This window comes from Mandrillus leucophaeus, unplaced genomic scaffold, assembly GCF_000951045.1.
Source record: "Mandrillus leucophaeus isolate KB7577 unplaced genomic scaffold, Mleu.le_1.0 Scaffold565, whole genome shotgun sequence".
In the NCBI taxonomy this organism is placed as follows: Eukaryota; Metazoa; Chordata; class Mammalia; order Primates; family Cercopithecidae; genus Mandrillus; species Mandrillus leucophaeus.
The window spans coordinates 292,551-307,184 of record NW_012106086.1 but is presented as its reverse complement, the minus strand read 5'-3'; the positions used below and the strand labels follow the sequence as shown (position 1 = coordinate 307,184).

At 38.1% G+C, this 14,634-nt stretch overlaps 1 protein-coding gene across 3 annotated transcripts in view; it reads right to left on the bottom strand.

Annotated features, from left to right (window-relative positions):
- CALCR (calcitonin receptor) overlaps nt 1–14,634 on the bottom strand; it is a 161,433-nt gene that overhangs the window by 5,686 nt on the left and 141,113 nt on the right. For all 3 annotated transcript variants that reach the window (XM_011998260.1, XM_011998261.1, XM_011998262.1), the window contains 5 exons: nt 13,372–13,525; nt 7,941–8,001; nt 7,790–7,856; nt 5,733–5,951; nt 4,058–4,099 (listed from right to left, as the gene is read on the bottom strand). In XM_011998260.1, coding sequence (XP_011853650.1) covers nt 4,058–4,099; nt 5,733–5,951; nt 7,790–7,856; nt 7,941–8,001; nt 13,372–13,525 — 543 coding nt within the window. The remainder of the gene's footprint in view (nt 1–4,057; nt 4,100–5,732; nt 5,952–7,789; nt 7,857–7,940; nt 8,002–13,371; nt 13,526–14,634) is intronic.

Sequence of the window (14,634 nt, the reverse complement as noted above, 5' to 3'; positions counted from 1 at the left end):
TGAGCCACCACGCCTGGCCTAGATGGTTTTATATGACTTCTGAAAGCCAGATTCCTATTAAGTCCTATTAATTAGATGCTAAGGGATACTTGTGAATATTATTTACAAAGTTGTTGCCAACATTCTTTTCAGCCTTTTGGAGGCCATAGTGGCAATATCTCTACTGGTCTCTGATTTTATCTTACAAAATCTATATGCTCTATAATTAAATTATTAATTTATCTATAATTAATCTATAATTAAGTACATGATCAGAGCTTTTTGATTCCCATTCATTATCTCTTTTCCTATGTTTGGGGAAGATTCCTTGTTCTAAAAGATAGCAATACATAAGTATCATTTATAATAAGGGTAAACTTTTTGAAAACATTTAACCTTTGTATTTCTTAATTTTCTTAAATAAAATTTCCCACATCTCCCCAATTCATTAAGTCAAGGTCATCCACTGCTTGAAACACAAGTATGATTGTGTCTAGAATCGTGGTTCTTAAAGTGTAGTCTCTGGGTCAGCAGCATCAGTATCACCTGGGAACTTGGTTAGAAATGCAGGTTCTCAAACCCCACCCCAGACCTACTGAGTAGGAAACTCTGCTGCTAGGGTCAAGCAATCGCTGGTTTCACAAATCTTCCAGGTGATTCTGATGTACACCCAAGTTTGAGAATACTGGTCTAGACCAAAGAAAATTATTGCTTAGCTTTGAGACTGTGAGTCTCAAAGTTGACTTTCTTATATCTCTAGAAAGACATTGCATTGAAAATCAGGCTTTATTGAGTGGAGAATTTCTAAACAGAAAAAAACTTCTCTTTGCATATCTTGTGAAAATCTTACTGGTCTGCAGATAGTATTTTACTAAAAGCTACAGGGTAGAAAACATGTAGAATATGATATAGGTAGAGACCCTCACAGACAGGAAGGGGAAGTGGTGAGTGCACAGCCCTAAGAGGCCTGAGAGGAAGAGGAGAGAAAGACAGTTGCACAAATGGCCTTACATTTCTCCTTCATGGTGGGAGTACCTGGGAAAATGGGGAGAAGAAATCAAGCAAGAGATAATTTGCTTTCTTAGGAACACTCCATTGTATCAAGTTTTTCTTTTCGATTCGAAAGCAGAGTCTTGAAAATAGCTAGCCCTGAAAAGAAACTCCACATTTGCCCCTGGCACTATGTCCAACAGCGGAGCAGCAACGGCTATGGCATGTAAGGAAGACAGATTCACAGGCTCTATATGGTGTGAAGAAAGGAGCTGGAGTTCCAGGCTCCTCAGGTGGCTTGGTGGAAAGAACTCGTGAATCAGAATAGGGCTGTGGCTTCATCAAGGAGGCCACAGAGTGAAAAGACCTCTTGAGTGCTTAGTAGTAAGGGGAACCAGTGTGAACTTCAACAGTGGGTGCTGGCATTATAACTTGGCAGCCAGTTGCTCTTTTGGACAAAGGCTTTTTGAATTTACTGAATATTTTCTACAAAGAGACTGCTGTAAACCACTAGAAGCTGGTGGAATAGTCTCTTGAAAGCGGGATAAGCTACAGGAAATAAACAAAATTTTAGCTTTTGCACACTCCAATTTGTGACAGTTAAATGGAGATGTTTCTGATCATGCTACTTTCATCTATAAACTATTTTATCCACGATGTACAGAGAATAGTGAGACACAAGAAAAGGGAGAAAATCCAGTGTGTTGTTAGAACTTTCATTTCTAAGCTACTTCTTGGAAACAAATTGTGCATTTTTTATAGCTGCAATCATCTTTTTCAGGTCTTTTAGATACCTAATAATTTACTGATATGTTTGGATAATCAATGTCTACTCACTTGGAAGAGTCATTGTAGGAAATGCTTGATACATATGCATGCTCTATGGTCATCTCCCGATTCCTGTTACTTTAATTCTTCACATTCCTTTCCTGCTTCTAGTCTACCCACTGACTCTCTATATGATTCATTTTCATAATGATCATTTCACTGATAACATACCAATCATGAATCAAAATTCAAAAATGAAATAATCATTTCATTGATAACATACCAATCATAATCAACATTAAATTGAACATAACACAATGTGATGTGATCTCATTATCACATTGAGTTAGCCCCTAGATTTCTGCTAAAACTCAGTATTCAGTCAGGCATCGTCCCATCACAGCCCTATCTTAGATGCAGCTGGAAATAACTTCCCGCATGTGTGAGTGCCCTATCTGTGTTCAATGTTGTAAGGTGACGCATTCACAGCTGAGACTCAGATGCCTAAAATCCATGGCCTGTGATATTACATTTGGCACAGTACACAATTTCTACATTATTAGAAATGTCACATTTGTACCTTCCCCCAGTAACGGGATCTTAATGAAAATGGAAATGGTTTCTTTACTTCAAAATCAGAGATAACATACACTCAAATGAACTCGAGACATTCAATTGCTAGGGTACCCCTGGGTTTTCTTTCTATGTCTGACACTTCCAATGACAGTATCATAGCTAAGACGCAATAAATATTGTGGTATTTTTACAAATGCATGCAATCCTCTTGTGTTTTTCCAGGTATGCCCCACAGAGCTTGATTTCTTATATCAGCTCTATTTTGATATTATTTTAGATGAAAAAGTTTATTTTGCATGCCACCTGAAACAACCCAAAAGGCATGGATATACATTTACAGAAATTGATATAAACATGGGGTGACTTATGCCCTACTCGTTTATTAGCTTTTATCATTCTAAAAAATATTAAAATTCTAAAAATATTGCCACTCTAACAGCTGGCAATGGAAGGATGTCTTTTCATTTATATTCTAGGCCCTTAGTCTAGCCCTTAGCAATAGTAAATGCACAATGTATTTTTGTTGAATGAAGGAATGAGTTGGTAGATGAATTGATGAAGAAAGGAAGGAATAAAATGTAATAATTAAAATGAATAGGAACAATGAAAACTTTGTCATGTTGGGGTTGGAAACAGGTATGAACAGGTCACAGAATAGCAAAATATTGTAGGTGCTCACTAAATATTATTTAACTTAGAAAAAGGAATAGGGAAAAATTATCAACTGACAATGGTTAGAAACATTTCTAATTACTAATAGGAAAGTAATATATTGATGTCTTGGCAAAATGTGATTTGCCTTGTATGGAATTATTCTTAATAGGAATTGATTTAAAATGTTCTAATATGCTTGGGCATTAAAAGTTGTGTGGTTCTAGAAAAAGTATACTAACATAGCTCCAGGAAGGAATTATAGATATAGGTAAGTTAATTGGGACTTAGTCAATTTAATTGAAAATCAGGAAATCTGTGTTCCAGTCTGGGTTATAACCATAACTGCATTTGTGACATTGGGTAAATCACATGATCTTTCTGGAGTTCAGATTTCTTCCCTGAAAAATGAGGAAGATTTTGAATCATGTTCCCTAAAACCCTGGAAGTTCTTTGGAAGGACGTCTGGAGCTATAGAAGTTCCACTTTTATGTTTTATAGATTTGGGTCCCAGGAAAGATTTGGTTGGAAGAAAGGGTAACTCTGGCTAAAAACACCCTGAGAACAGAATGGATCAGCCATATGGCTCTCTAGATTTTACTGATCTAAATATTCGCATTGTAGATTATTTGAGAAATCTTTTTGAATCTTAACTTCAGGGTGATTTACAAACTCTGAATAAGTAGTAGGGCGCTAGCACCAAGCAACTGGAAAAGAAGGTAGGAACTAGTACAAACCGAATGGAGATTGTCTGCCCTAATTAGGGCTTGGGTCTTCCAAAGGGAATAGGCATATGACTTCTCTTTCTAATGGCATCCAGAATAACTTTCACTATTGCTGCTAAGGGTGCTGATCTGTTCAAGATGCAACCCGAGGAAATTAGCTGACTGTCTGAATCATATTTACCATTGTACTACACATCCATAGAAAAGATTGAGCTTGGAGTAGTGGAAAAAACATAATGTTGCTAATCACAAAACTCTATGAGGTCAACTGTAGAAGTGAGATGAAATGAAATGTGCACGGAGGCCCTTTGGAAAAAATGCTTCCTTTACATAAATAAGTGATAGTATTATAAGAAATGCCTGCTTACCTCATTGTTGCAGAAGCAGTAGATGGTCGCAACAAAGAAGCCCTAAAAAGGGAAGGAAAAATACAGTTCAAGTTATTTTTGTGCTCATTTTGTTGTTTAGTAAACAATATGATAGACTGCCCGGAGAAGGCTCGATGAAGGAAAAAAAGCAAGAAAAAGAATTATCTACCATTCATAGTCAGTGCTGCACTATAAGAATATTCCATTAGAAATATATTTTTTCTTGTTAGGATTCCATTGTTTGGCTAAAAGGACAGCTCTAGTAAATCTAATTGATATTTTGCTCCCTTTAACATGGAGATTTATAGCAGCATATGCTGATTATGGTGAATTTGAAAAAAACACTACGCTTAGAAAATTTAAAAATGGAGACCTTGTAGAATTCAGTAGAGGGATCTTTTACAAGGACAAGTGTCACAGTGGATGGCTGTGGGTCTGTGTCCTGTGTTGTCACGGTGAACTAGTGCAGTACCATACCCACTGCCAAGCTCACCTCTCAGATAAGGACATGGACTAAGAAACAGCCTGAGTCCTGGTCACTGCTTGAAGATTTCTTGTGCCCAAGGTTTGACTATGGCCAAAAGCACAGCTTGAACTATTCAAACAATCCCTAAACTTTCTTTCTAGCCCTATTCATTTTGACCTCCTCCTCACATTAAACTAATATAGAAAATAAAACTATTTTGAAATTTGTAATAGAGACAGCAAAACTCTGCCTAAGAGCCTGTGATAGAATTACTCCTGCCGAGGACTCCCACATCCTATCTTGCTATCCAAATACAGCAGTATGCTTTCAGTGGGGCTTTAGATCTGGGGAAAAGTGAATGGAACTAGGGCAGCCATTCTACTATCCAGTGTGGCAGACACGGGACAGCCCAGGACAGCCCCTGAGAGTCCGATGCATTCTCTCCTACATGAGGAGAGGCCTGGATACAACTTCCCTTTATAGCACTGAACCGTCATGAATGGATTCCTGATATTTGCCTGACAAGTGGAGGGTGATAGAGCAGGAGGCATGGACAGTTTTGTGCAAATTCCTCATTACCCTAGAGCCAGCATTTTTATAAAGGAAAATCTGACAATTTCTGTATCTATGACCAGGGAGAACATGCCTGAATGGGACCAGCTGAGGGCCCTGGGAATGACAGGAAAGCAGGTGCAGAAAGAAACAGGAAGAAAGAGCCTCAAAAAAACTGATGTCCTTAAGAATTTTGTCTGGGCTTATTGAATTGGAGGCTTAAATGTTATGACATTTAAGATCATGGGTTTGTCAGGCGTGTGCAGTGGCTCACATCTGTAATCCCAGCAGTTTGGGAGGCCGAGGCGGGCAGATTACCTGAGGTCAGGAGTTCGATACCAGGCTGGCCAACATGGTGAAACCCCATCTATTAAAAATACAAAAATTAGCCGGGCATGGTGGCACACACCTGTAATCCCAGCTACTCGGGAGGCTGAGGCAGGAGAATTGCTTGAGCCCGGGAGATGGAGGTTGCAGTGAACTGAGAGCGTGCCACTGCACTCCAGCCTGGCGGACAGAGTGAGACTCTGTCTAAAAATAATAAATAAATAAATAAATAAATAAATAAATAATAATAAAAGATCATGGGCTTTAGAGTTAAAATCAGCTAGCTGAATAAACACAGTAGTTGCATAAATACATCTTTGGCTTCCTTACCTGGAAATGAATCAGAGAGTGCATCATGTAATCATATATCTTCCCAAGTATCTTGTTGGAAGGTCTCCAGGGAAAGACGACAAACTGGATTCCCAGCAGGGGCACAAGGATCATGGTGGCCTTCACAGCCTTCAGGTACATGTGGGATTCCGCCTCATGGGTTTCCCTCATTTTGGTCACAAGCACCCGGACAATGTTGAGCAAAAAGAAGAAATTGACCTGCAAATATATGGTGTTATGAGCAAATCATACAGAAAAGTATCACTTAAGAATGTGCACTGTCCTCAGTTTTTGTTTATCCAGTGTGAGCAACAAATGTTACCTATGTAGAACTAGAGAGTCTACCCGGGAGGTAGCACAATTTGCTCAGCATTTCTAGGGCTCTGGAGAAGTGGTTTAATTTTATGTTCCCTCCAGCAGTATATAAAACAGTTGCTTATCATCCTTGCCAACACTTGGTATGAACACTCTTTTTAATATGAGCCTTTCCACGGCGGGGGTGGTGGAGGGTAGTATTATCTCATTCTTGTTTTAATCTGCATTTTCCTGATGAAACATGAGCTGAACACTTTTTCATACATTTATTAGTCTTTATTTGGAACACTGCAGATACCTTCTTGGACTCTAAGGTTTGTCTTTTCAGTCTTTAAATGTTGTCTTCATTTTAATGTAGCTGATTTATCAATCTCTTCCTTAAGTGCTTTTTTTATCCTGCTTTAGAAATCTTTCTGTATCTGAAGCTCATGAAGATAGTCACCTAATGTGTCTTTTTTCGGGGGGCCTCTATGGTTTGGTCTTTCACATTTAAACCTACAGTTAACTGAAAACACATTTTTTTTGTGCCTGGTTGTGGAAGGAATCAGAATTACTTTTTTCCCCACACATATGCAATTGCTAAATACATGTTTGATATTTTTTCTGTATGTATATCTAATTGACCATCTCCTCCCTCTGCTCAAAAGTGTTGCTGTCATAAATCAAGTGCCCATATTTGCATGGACAGCTCTTTCAAAATGATAATTAATTGATGAATCTTTTTTTTTTAGTTTTGAAATGCACTAATGTGCATTTCCTTTAGTCATGAAATTAGGAATTCCAAATATATCAATTTCTGTTAATTTATAGTCATTCACAGTGAAGTATGCATATAATTATCTCAGATACACATTTTAAATTTGGATCCTGGAATCTGCATTTCCTTAAAAATTTCTAGATAATTAAGGCAAGAAATGTGTGTTTTAGAATTTTAAATATAAGAATAATTGCTAAAGATTTTACTTCATTTGTTATTTTATTAGGAGATATTTTATAACCATGAATTTATGAGTAGCTATTATTACTTTTGTTATTTTTAACAGGTAAAGATATGGAGCAGTACTAAGTTTTAATGACCTAGAGTTAGAGATTATCTTCCAAAAGTACCTGAAAGACTATTTAATCTAACTTTTTCCTTAAAAAAATCAGGGGACATTTTTAGGTTAATTGATTTATCTAAATTTTCAGAGCTGGTAGATGATAGAGCTAAGACATGAGGCCAAGTCTACTGAATCCTAGGTAAGTAAGAACCGTAGCATCCTCAGGAAGAATCTGACATTTGGCTGGAGTCCACTATTTATTACTATCTCACTAATTGAGCTTGTGTTGAATATTTGAATTTCTGGACCTTAAGTTCACAGAACCAAAGACTTTTAGAGCTCTGGAAAGTCAAAGTTTTCAAAGATCCTAGATGTTCATAACACGAGCAAACTTCTTGCAGCCCCTTGGCCTCTCACCTTTACCTAGGGAGCCTAGTTATAAAAGTCTTAAAATATGAGCTACATTGCTGTTATAGTGTGAGTCTGTAATGAAAATGAGCTCATGATAACCCCTCCACGTGTAAGTAAAAGGCATTTTTTTGAAGATTCTAAAATCAAATTGCTTTTTTTTTTTTTAACTATAGAATGCCATCAAATTAGCTTCATTTTGAAGTTATAAAACATGATACACAGAACCATATACACAGAAATCTCAACTAAGAGATAACACTACTAACATTGCAGTAAAAAACTAATTCTCACCACAAGTGCCGCCATGACAGGGCCATGGATTATGTAAAGCAAATGGGTTTCCACACTCAGCCAGCAGCTGAAAAAGGGCGAGGGGACACATTAATACACAAATACATTTTATTTATGAATATATTAACTTAAACGTTACCATAATACTTACTTGTCATTGAAGTACACAGCCCTGGTAATAGCATGGATAGTGGTTGGCACCAGCGGAAACCCTACAAATGTGAAAAGTACAAATTACACTTGGTTTCTTGGTCATAACCTTTAAGTACAGCTGCATGGAAAATGGTAGTGTACTTGCAAAAATACTGGCAAATGGAGTGAATCTGTCAAGATGTTCCCCTGATATTTTCACAAAAATCGTCTTTGGTCAAGTCAGTCAAAATGCTCCCAGTTAGAACATCATGTACTCCCGGAGAGTTTGGTTAAGAGCATCCAAATAATTAAAAGCCTTTTACAAATTGCTGAGTGTAGTAGGTACACGATGACTATTATTACCATTGTTATGTTTGTAATGGTGACTATTAACTGAGACCAGAAAGCCTTTCATTGTAGGTGAACTGGGCTGTCTCAGGGAGAGGAGCTGGGTCACCCCAGAGGGATGTGACCTGGGACTGTGTATGAAAGCAATAGTCTGATTGCTCCTAAAGCCTTAGCTGATGTTCACATTCTTTCTTCTAGGCTTTTTTGTTTTTCTGTCTGTTTATATCTCATGCGGTGATTCTGTTTCCTTTTAATATGAATACTTCAGAGAAGCCAGTACGTTCCCTACTTTCTGTAGGTTCTGGCTAGAGAAACTTTATGAAGGCAGCTTACTGTACCTCCCTGACCAAACTCAAAGTGCTAGTAAAACAAACAAACAAACAAACAAACAAAAAAACACAACTTTTAAATTTATAAACAGGAAAATGGAGACAGTTATTGGAATACGTCCTTCTAGATTATAATTTTTAAATCAATTTGTATTCTATAAGTATAACCTAAAGTTGTAATTTTCATTAAAAAAGAAAAAATAAGTCTTTTTACTCAGATGTACAACAATAGAATATTGCTTGATTTGACTGAGACATCTGTAAAAAGAAATTTTGTTATTGTCATCAGATTAAGAAATGTGTCTTAGGAAAGAATGAAATCAATGCATTTTTATTTTCCGTGAGTTATATACAAAAAGAGGTCTCAAACTATTGAATTTTCACCTGAGAACAACCTCAGCTTTTAAACCCAGGAAGCATATATTTAATAGGACCATAGATTTAATGTTTGGCCTGAAATAATTTTGAGTTTCTTTACACAAAACATGATTGTGTTATTTGCTGCAGTTCTAACATATCATTTTCCCACTTGGGCTCAGAAACAGAAACAAAAGTCTCTGAATTTATTTTGAGATGCATATTTTAGAATTAGACAGAAAGAGAGGCATATGGAAAACTGAATCCCACCTCACCATTTTGTAGAAAGGAAAGTGCTTTCTACTTCATCTGGAGAGGAGTATAGACCCCACACCTTTTAACATCCGGGGCTCTTTGCCTTCCTCTGGCTATGATGCCTCCTTTTAGGTAGTTTGCTTTTTCTGTTTTTTTTTTTTTTCTTTTTTCTTTCTATTCTTCTCAAGGTCCCAAGATCCATAACAACCCATTCTTTCCACCAAAGATGATGAGATTCAGAATAATCCTGTCTCTGTAGGGTTCATTTTTTAGAGGGATTTAATAAATTCTATTTGTTCAATGTAGAAATCCATGGGGGAAATTTCCTTCCTTTGATTTTTAACAAGGGGAAAACCAGCAAGGCAAGGCGAAGAAACAGTTTGAAGAGGGTTGCAAAATAAATGATTTTGCTGAGAGCTAAACTTCAGTTTTGAAGTTACTTCGATTGGAGAGAAATCAACGACTAAGTGGTGCCATGTAGACTTGGAAGGGAGTAACTACTGAAAGAACCGTTCTTTGATTTTCTGTTGGGCAGAATTTCACCATCAGATACTTGTTCACCCAGTGGCTGATGTTTACAATGTCTCTTATAATTCTTTGAGATTGGTTTCAAATCCTAGAGTTGGTAACATTATTCACAGCTGAATTAAATGAATGGGCTTTATATCACCTGCAAACAAATTAGGTGCTATAATACAACTGGGCGTTTTTGGGCCAAATTTTCTGCAGTCTAACTTTCAAGGCTCTTTTAAAAGTAGGTAGGTTTTGCTTTTTTCCTGGCATTGTAAAATTTAGAACCTATCATACTGTCTTCATGTGAAAAAAATTTTCAAAGGACTATAAAAATATTATCCAGAAGAGATTTATTCTCTTGCTCTATTAAACTTTATAAAGTTTCTGTGAAGCTATTTTTTCTTGAGAAATTAATTGGTATTAATTTTACCCATTGTCCTCCCATCCAAAGATAATGCTTGCTTAAAGTTCTAAGAAAGGAGCCATTGCTTTAAAATATGTTAATTTTGTTCTCAGAGTTCAGATTTGGCAATGTGATTTTTCAGTGGCAACAAGTTTGGTGGAATTTTGGGGTGTGTGTGTGTGTGCATGTAGAAAGATAGTCTTAGCTTTGGCATGCTAAAAACATTACATTTTAGAACTATTTGGTTGACTATCTTTCCAAAAATCTATCTACAGAAGTGCAAATCCCTCCAATTCTTTTTTCAATTTAAATTTTTATATTATTGTGGCAAGAACAATTAACATGAGGTCTGCCCTCTAAACAGATTTTTAAGTGCATAGTACAATATTGTTACCTATAGGCACAATGTTGTACAGCAGAAACCTAAAATTTACTCATCTTGCGTTACTTAATCTGTATAACCATTGATTAGCAACTTCCATTCTGTGCTTACCTTACTAAGTGTAATGTTCTTTGGGATTCTACTTGAATCACTCTAATGAAGTTTTAAATAGTTGTTGATTACAGAAGCTTAAGGTATCACATAAACAATTTACTTATTATGATTGCCTTTGTTTTTGATACAGCTGAGCAGCTTGTTCCTTTTTTCCTTTGAATTGTTTATGTGTTTTAAGCAGATATCTTCATTGAACTGTCCATGATGATGCCAAAAAGTTTTATAACTAATTCACAATGCATCAGGATACTCCAAGAACAGTATAAATTGTTCCTTCCAGGGTGCCCTTGTCTCTGCTGAATGTCACAGACAATAATAAATTTACAGCCTTTTTTTCCCATGAAAAATTTTCTGAGTGTGGCAGATAGATGTTTTGAACAATCAAAACTGGTAAAAGAAATATATCATAGATTTTATTTCAAAGAAAAATAAATCTGGTAGAAAGTGTGTGTTTGTATGTGTGTTTGGGGTAGAATGTTATTATCAGGTCTTTGGAAGGCATTTGATCAGCATAAATTATTATGATTGTGATTATCAGAACTGCCATTGGAGTGATTAAATTGTATTGAGTCTATTCTTGGCATGACCGGATTTGGAAGTCTAGAAATTGTTGAGAGGGTGTACATACGGATGAGAAGGCCAGGGAAAGGAAAAATTAGTCTCTTTGGAAGGCTGGGGCTAAAAGAGAAAAAAATAGTAAAAGGCCATTTTGAGAAAATTTTGTCCTGTTTTAGGACAGGAAAGAGCAGGAGAACTTGTTACCTGATGTGGAACCAGCAGGATAGTGATAGCCTGATTTCTAACCTCACTGGATGGTTAAGGAAACAGGGTGCAGCTGCTTCCTTAACAGCTGCTCCATGTAAGGGAGCAGCCATGCAGATGAGGTGATCTGGTGCATATCCTAGACAGCCTGTACAGTTCACAAAGACCCCTTTCTCAGTCCTTTGCTGGAGGGTTCACCATCCCTAGACATATTCACACTATATGACAACATCCCCCTCAGTTTTCTTGGCCACAGTTTATCGAACCAGGGTAGGCTATCTGCCTACAGTTGGATCAATCAGATTCTCTTGTCCTGCTATTCAGAACTGGAACTTAAAGATAAGCATTTAGTTTCTGTGAGTGCCTAGAACAGAAACATGTGTACTCAGGAAACTATGGGGCAGGATATATTTACTATGAACTGGATGGAACAGAGACCCTGTGGTCTATGGTCTGTAAAGAAAGAGAAGGGTAAAAACAGATACGCAGAGGAAAAACAAAGACAAAAGGCAGAGGGAGAGAGCTCCTGGTTTATCCGGTCCCAGGCTACAGCCCTTTTAGTTGCCTGACTGTATTTCTGCCCTTGGATTCCATGAGATACACTAGATTCTGACAACTTCTCTGCATTTGCTTAAGTTAGAACATCTTACTCTGTTGCTTGCAACCAGATAACTGTGGCATCATCAATTCAATTTTGAGGCATCCCTCCTATCTGCCCCACTGACCCACCATTATCGGATTATCCCATTGGGCTTGGGGAATGCATTTGGTTAAAACCATGTACTCCTGTCATGTAAGGGTGTTATGGAAACCAGTATGGCATAACACCAGCCCCTTTCTGCAGTTTGCAGACTGCAGGAAAGACTCCAGGCTGCTTATATGACTTCCCAAGCACATTTCTATAAAGTTGGTGACAATGCCTGTTGGGCAGGGCTTTAAATACAAAGGGTGATGTTTTAAAAAATCCCTTGGATTATCCTCCCTCCTCACTTCATCTCTCCTCTCTTACCAGTATTTGGAGGGACTCCCCAGCCTGCTGCATTAAAGGGCAAGCTTAGTTGAAGGCCATCCACAGCCTCTGCTCTCAGAGTCACAGTCACCCATCATGTGGTATGGATGTAGTGAGAGAAGCCTTTGGCTCTATAGTCAGTGAGGGATGGCCCGCGAGTTCCTCCTCTGGTATAGAAGTTTCAAGGTAAGGCTGAAACTTTTTTTTTGATAAGGCAGTAGGTGTTTTTATCGCAGCATTTAATATTCTTTCATTGCCTCACCTTCTGTTCAGTTCCCTTCCACCAGGGGGAGCTGGACTTTCAGCAGCCCTGGGGGAAAGGGAGCAATTCTAGAGCATCCCTGAAGGACTTCAGCACCCTCCCTTAGTTTGTACAGAAGCAGTCACAGCTTAAACAACCCAGCCCTAAGCTTTCTCGAGCCATTGCCATGTGCTGTGATGTCACACCGGCTCTACTTGGAAGCCCATGTGGTTGTATCTGCCTCTCAGCTGGACTCCGCTTCCTGAGCTTTCACTGGAGGAATCCTGCTGATGGATTGACAGGAAGAAATATTCTTGAGGAAGGAAAATGAAGCCAGGATAGGGGAGGTACATAATTCAAAAGGTGAAATTCTCCTTTGCTCTACAAACGTGATGAATAAAGCAGAAGGAGGCCTAATCAGATCTTCTCTCAATAAGGGAATGTTTTGTGTCCGTTATTAGCTAGGTTTGTTCCCTGAAGCCACCCTTTGGAAGTCACCCTTATAGTCATACCTTCCTTCTCTGTGCAGACCCTCATGTTCAGCACAGTTGGATTGAGATTGTTAAAGGGCTTCTACAAGTCTTTTGGAGACTGAACTCCTGCCAGTACCTGTGTTCCATCATTCCTTGAAGGACCTGGGACTTTACTCTATTCTCTGAGACCAAGACTAGAAGAAGACTGAAAGCATACAGACAGAGGTGAAAGTGGCTCAAAACTTAGCTGCAGAAAATACATACCCCAGCCCAAGAGATAATACCACCGCAAGCGTTGCTTCTCAGTAAACACGGCCATGACGATGAGTGTATGAAGATAGATCCCTTCACAGAGCATCCAGAAATAGTTGCAGGCCATCATGTACTGGTGGAAAAAATGCAAAATCTTGCAGCTCACCTGTCAGAAAGAAAGGAAGATACTCAGAGGAAGACACAGGTAAAGATCTGGCAGTGAACACAGAGTAAATGTGAAAAGAAGCCAAAGTATCCACATTCAGCTTGCAAGGCAGTTTCCTAAGCATCTGTAAACATGTGCCACCCGCTATACCCACAAATCAGAGTGAATGCACAGATCACTGGTATTACATGTAAATAGCCAAATAAGCCAGTGGAAAACTAGTCCACAAAATGTTCTTCCTTGTTACATTCTGGGGACTTACACAGATGGGATCATTTTCCTTCAATTAGTCAGACTCATAATCTTAGGCACTATCTAGGGATTTGATGCATGACTTTTATGGCCCCTTTTCTATGGTCAATGAAGCAAATAACCCAGATATTTTTAATGCTCCTCCTGAAATTCACTGATTTGTTGATGATGTCCCTTTAGCAGTAAAGAGGAGAGAGTCAGGTGATAAATTTCATGTCTAAACCCAGGAGATATGCTGAGCTGCTGTTTATGCTTTTGTTTTCATATGGGAGCCTTGGTTTACATATTGGGATCAAGCCCTCTCTGGGCACAGAGATTAGGATGACATCCTTGCTGAGAACTCAGTGCAGATATAGGAGCTATACCCTTGGAAGAGTCAGATCAATATTGTCTGTATAGAAATAACCATTGCTTATACTGCATAATGGAATACTTTTATTCACTAGTCACTCCTGGAATAGGATTTTTCATCTTGGTACATTAGCATTTTGGAGTAGTTTTTTGTTGTTGTTATGGGGGCTGCCTTGTATATTGTTGGGAGTTTAGCAGTATAACTAATTTCTATCCATTAGATATTAGTAGCATCTCCCACACACTCTTGACAATCAAAAGTGTCTCCAGATGTTGCCCAATCTCCTCTGGGGAGCAAAATGCCCCTAGCTGAGGATGCCTGACTGAGGGTACTTAGCTGTGCTGATCTCTTAACAACTATAACAACAACAATAATGACAACAGAATTTAGCATTCAAAATCTTAGGTATTAGGGAGTAGTTATTTGCTTTACTATTATTTTACCAAATACTCTGTTTTACATTATGTTGCTTCTTATTTTGAATTTGACTGCATTTTAGGCCTTT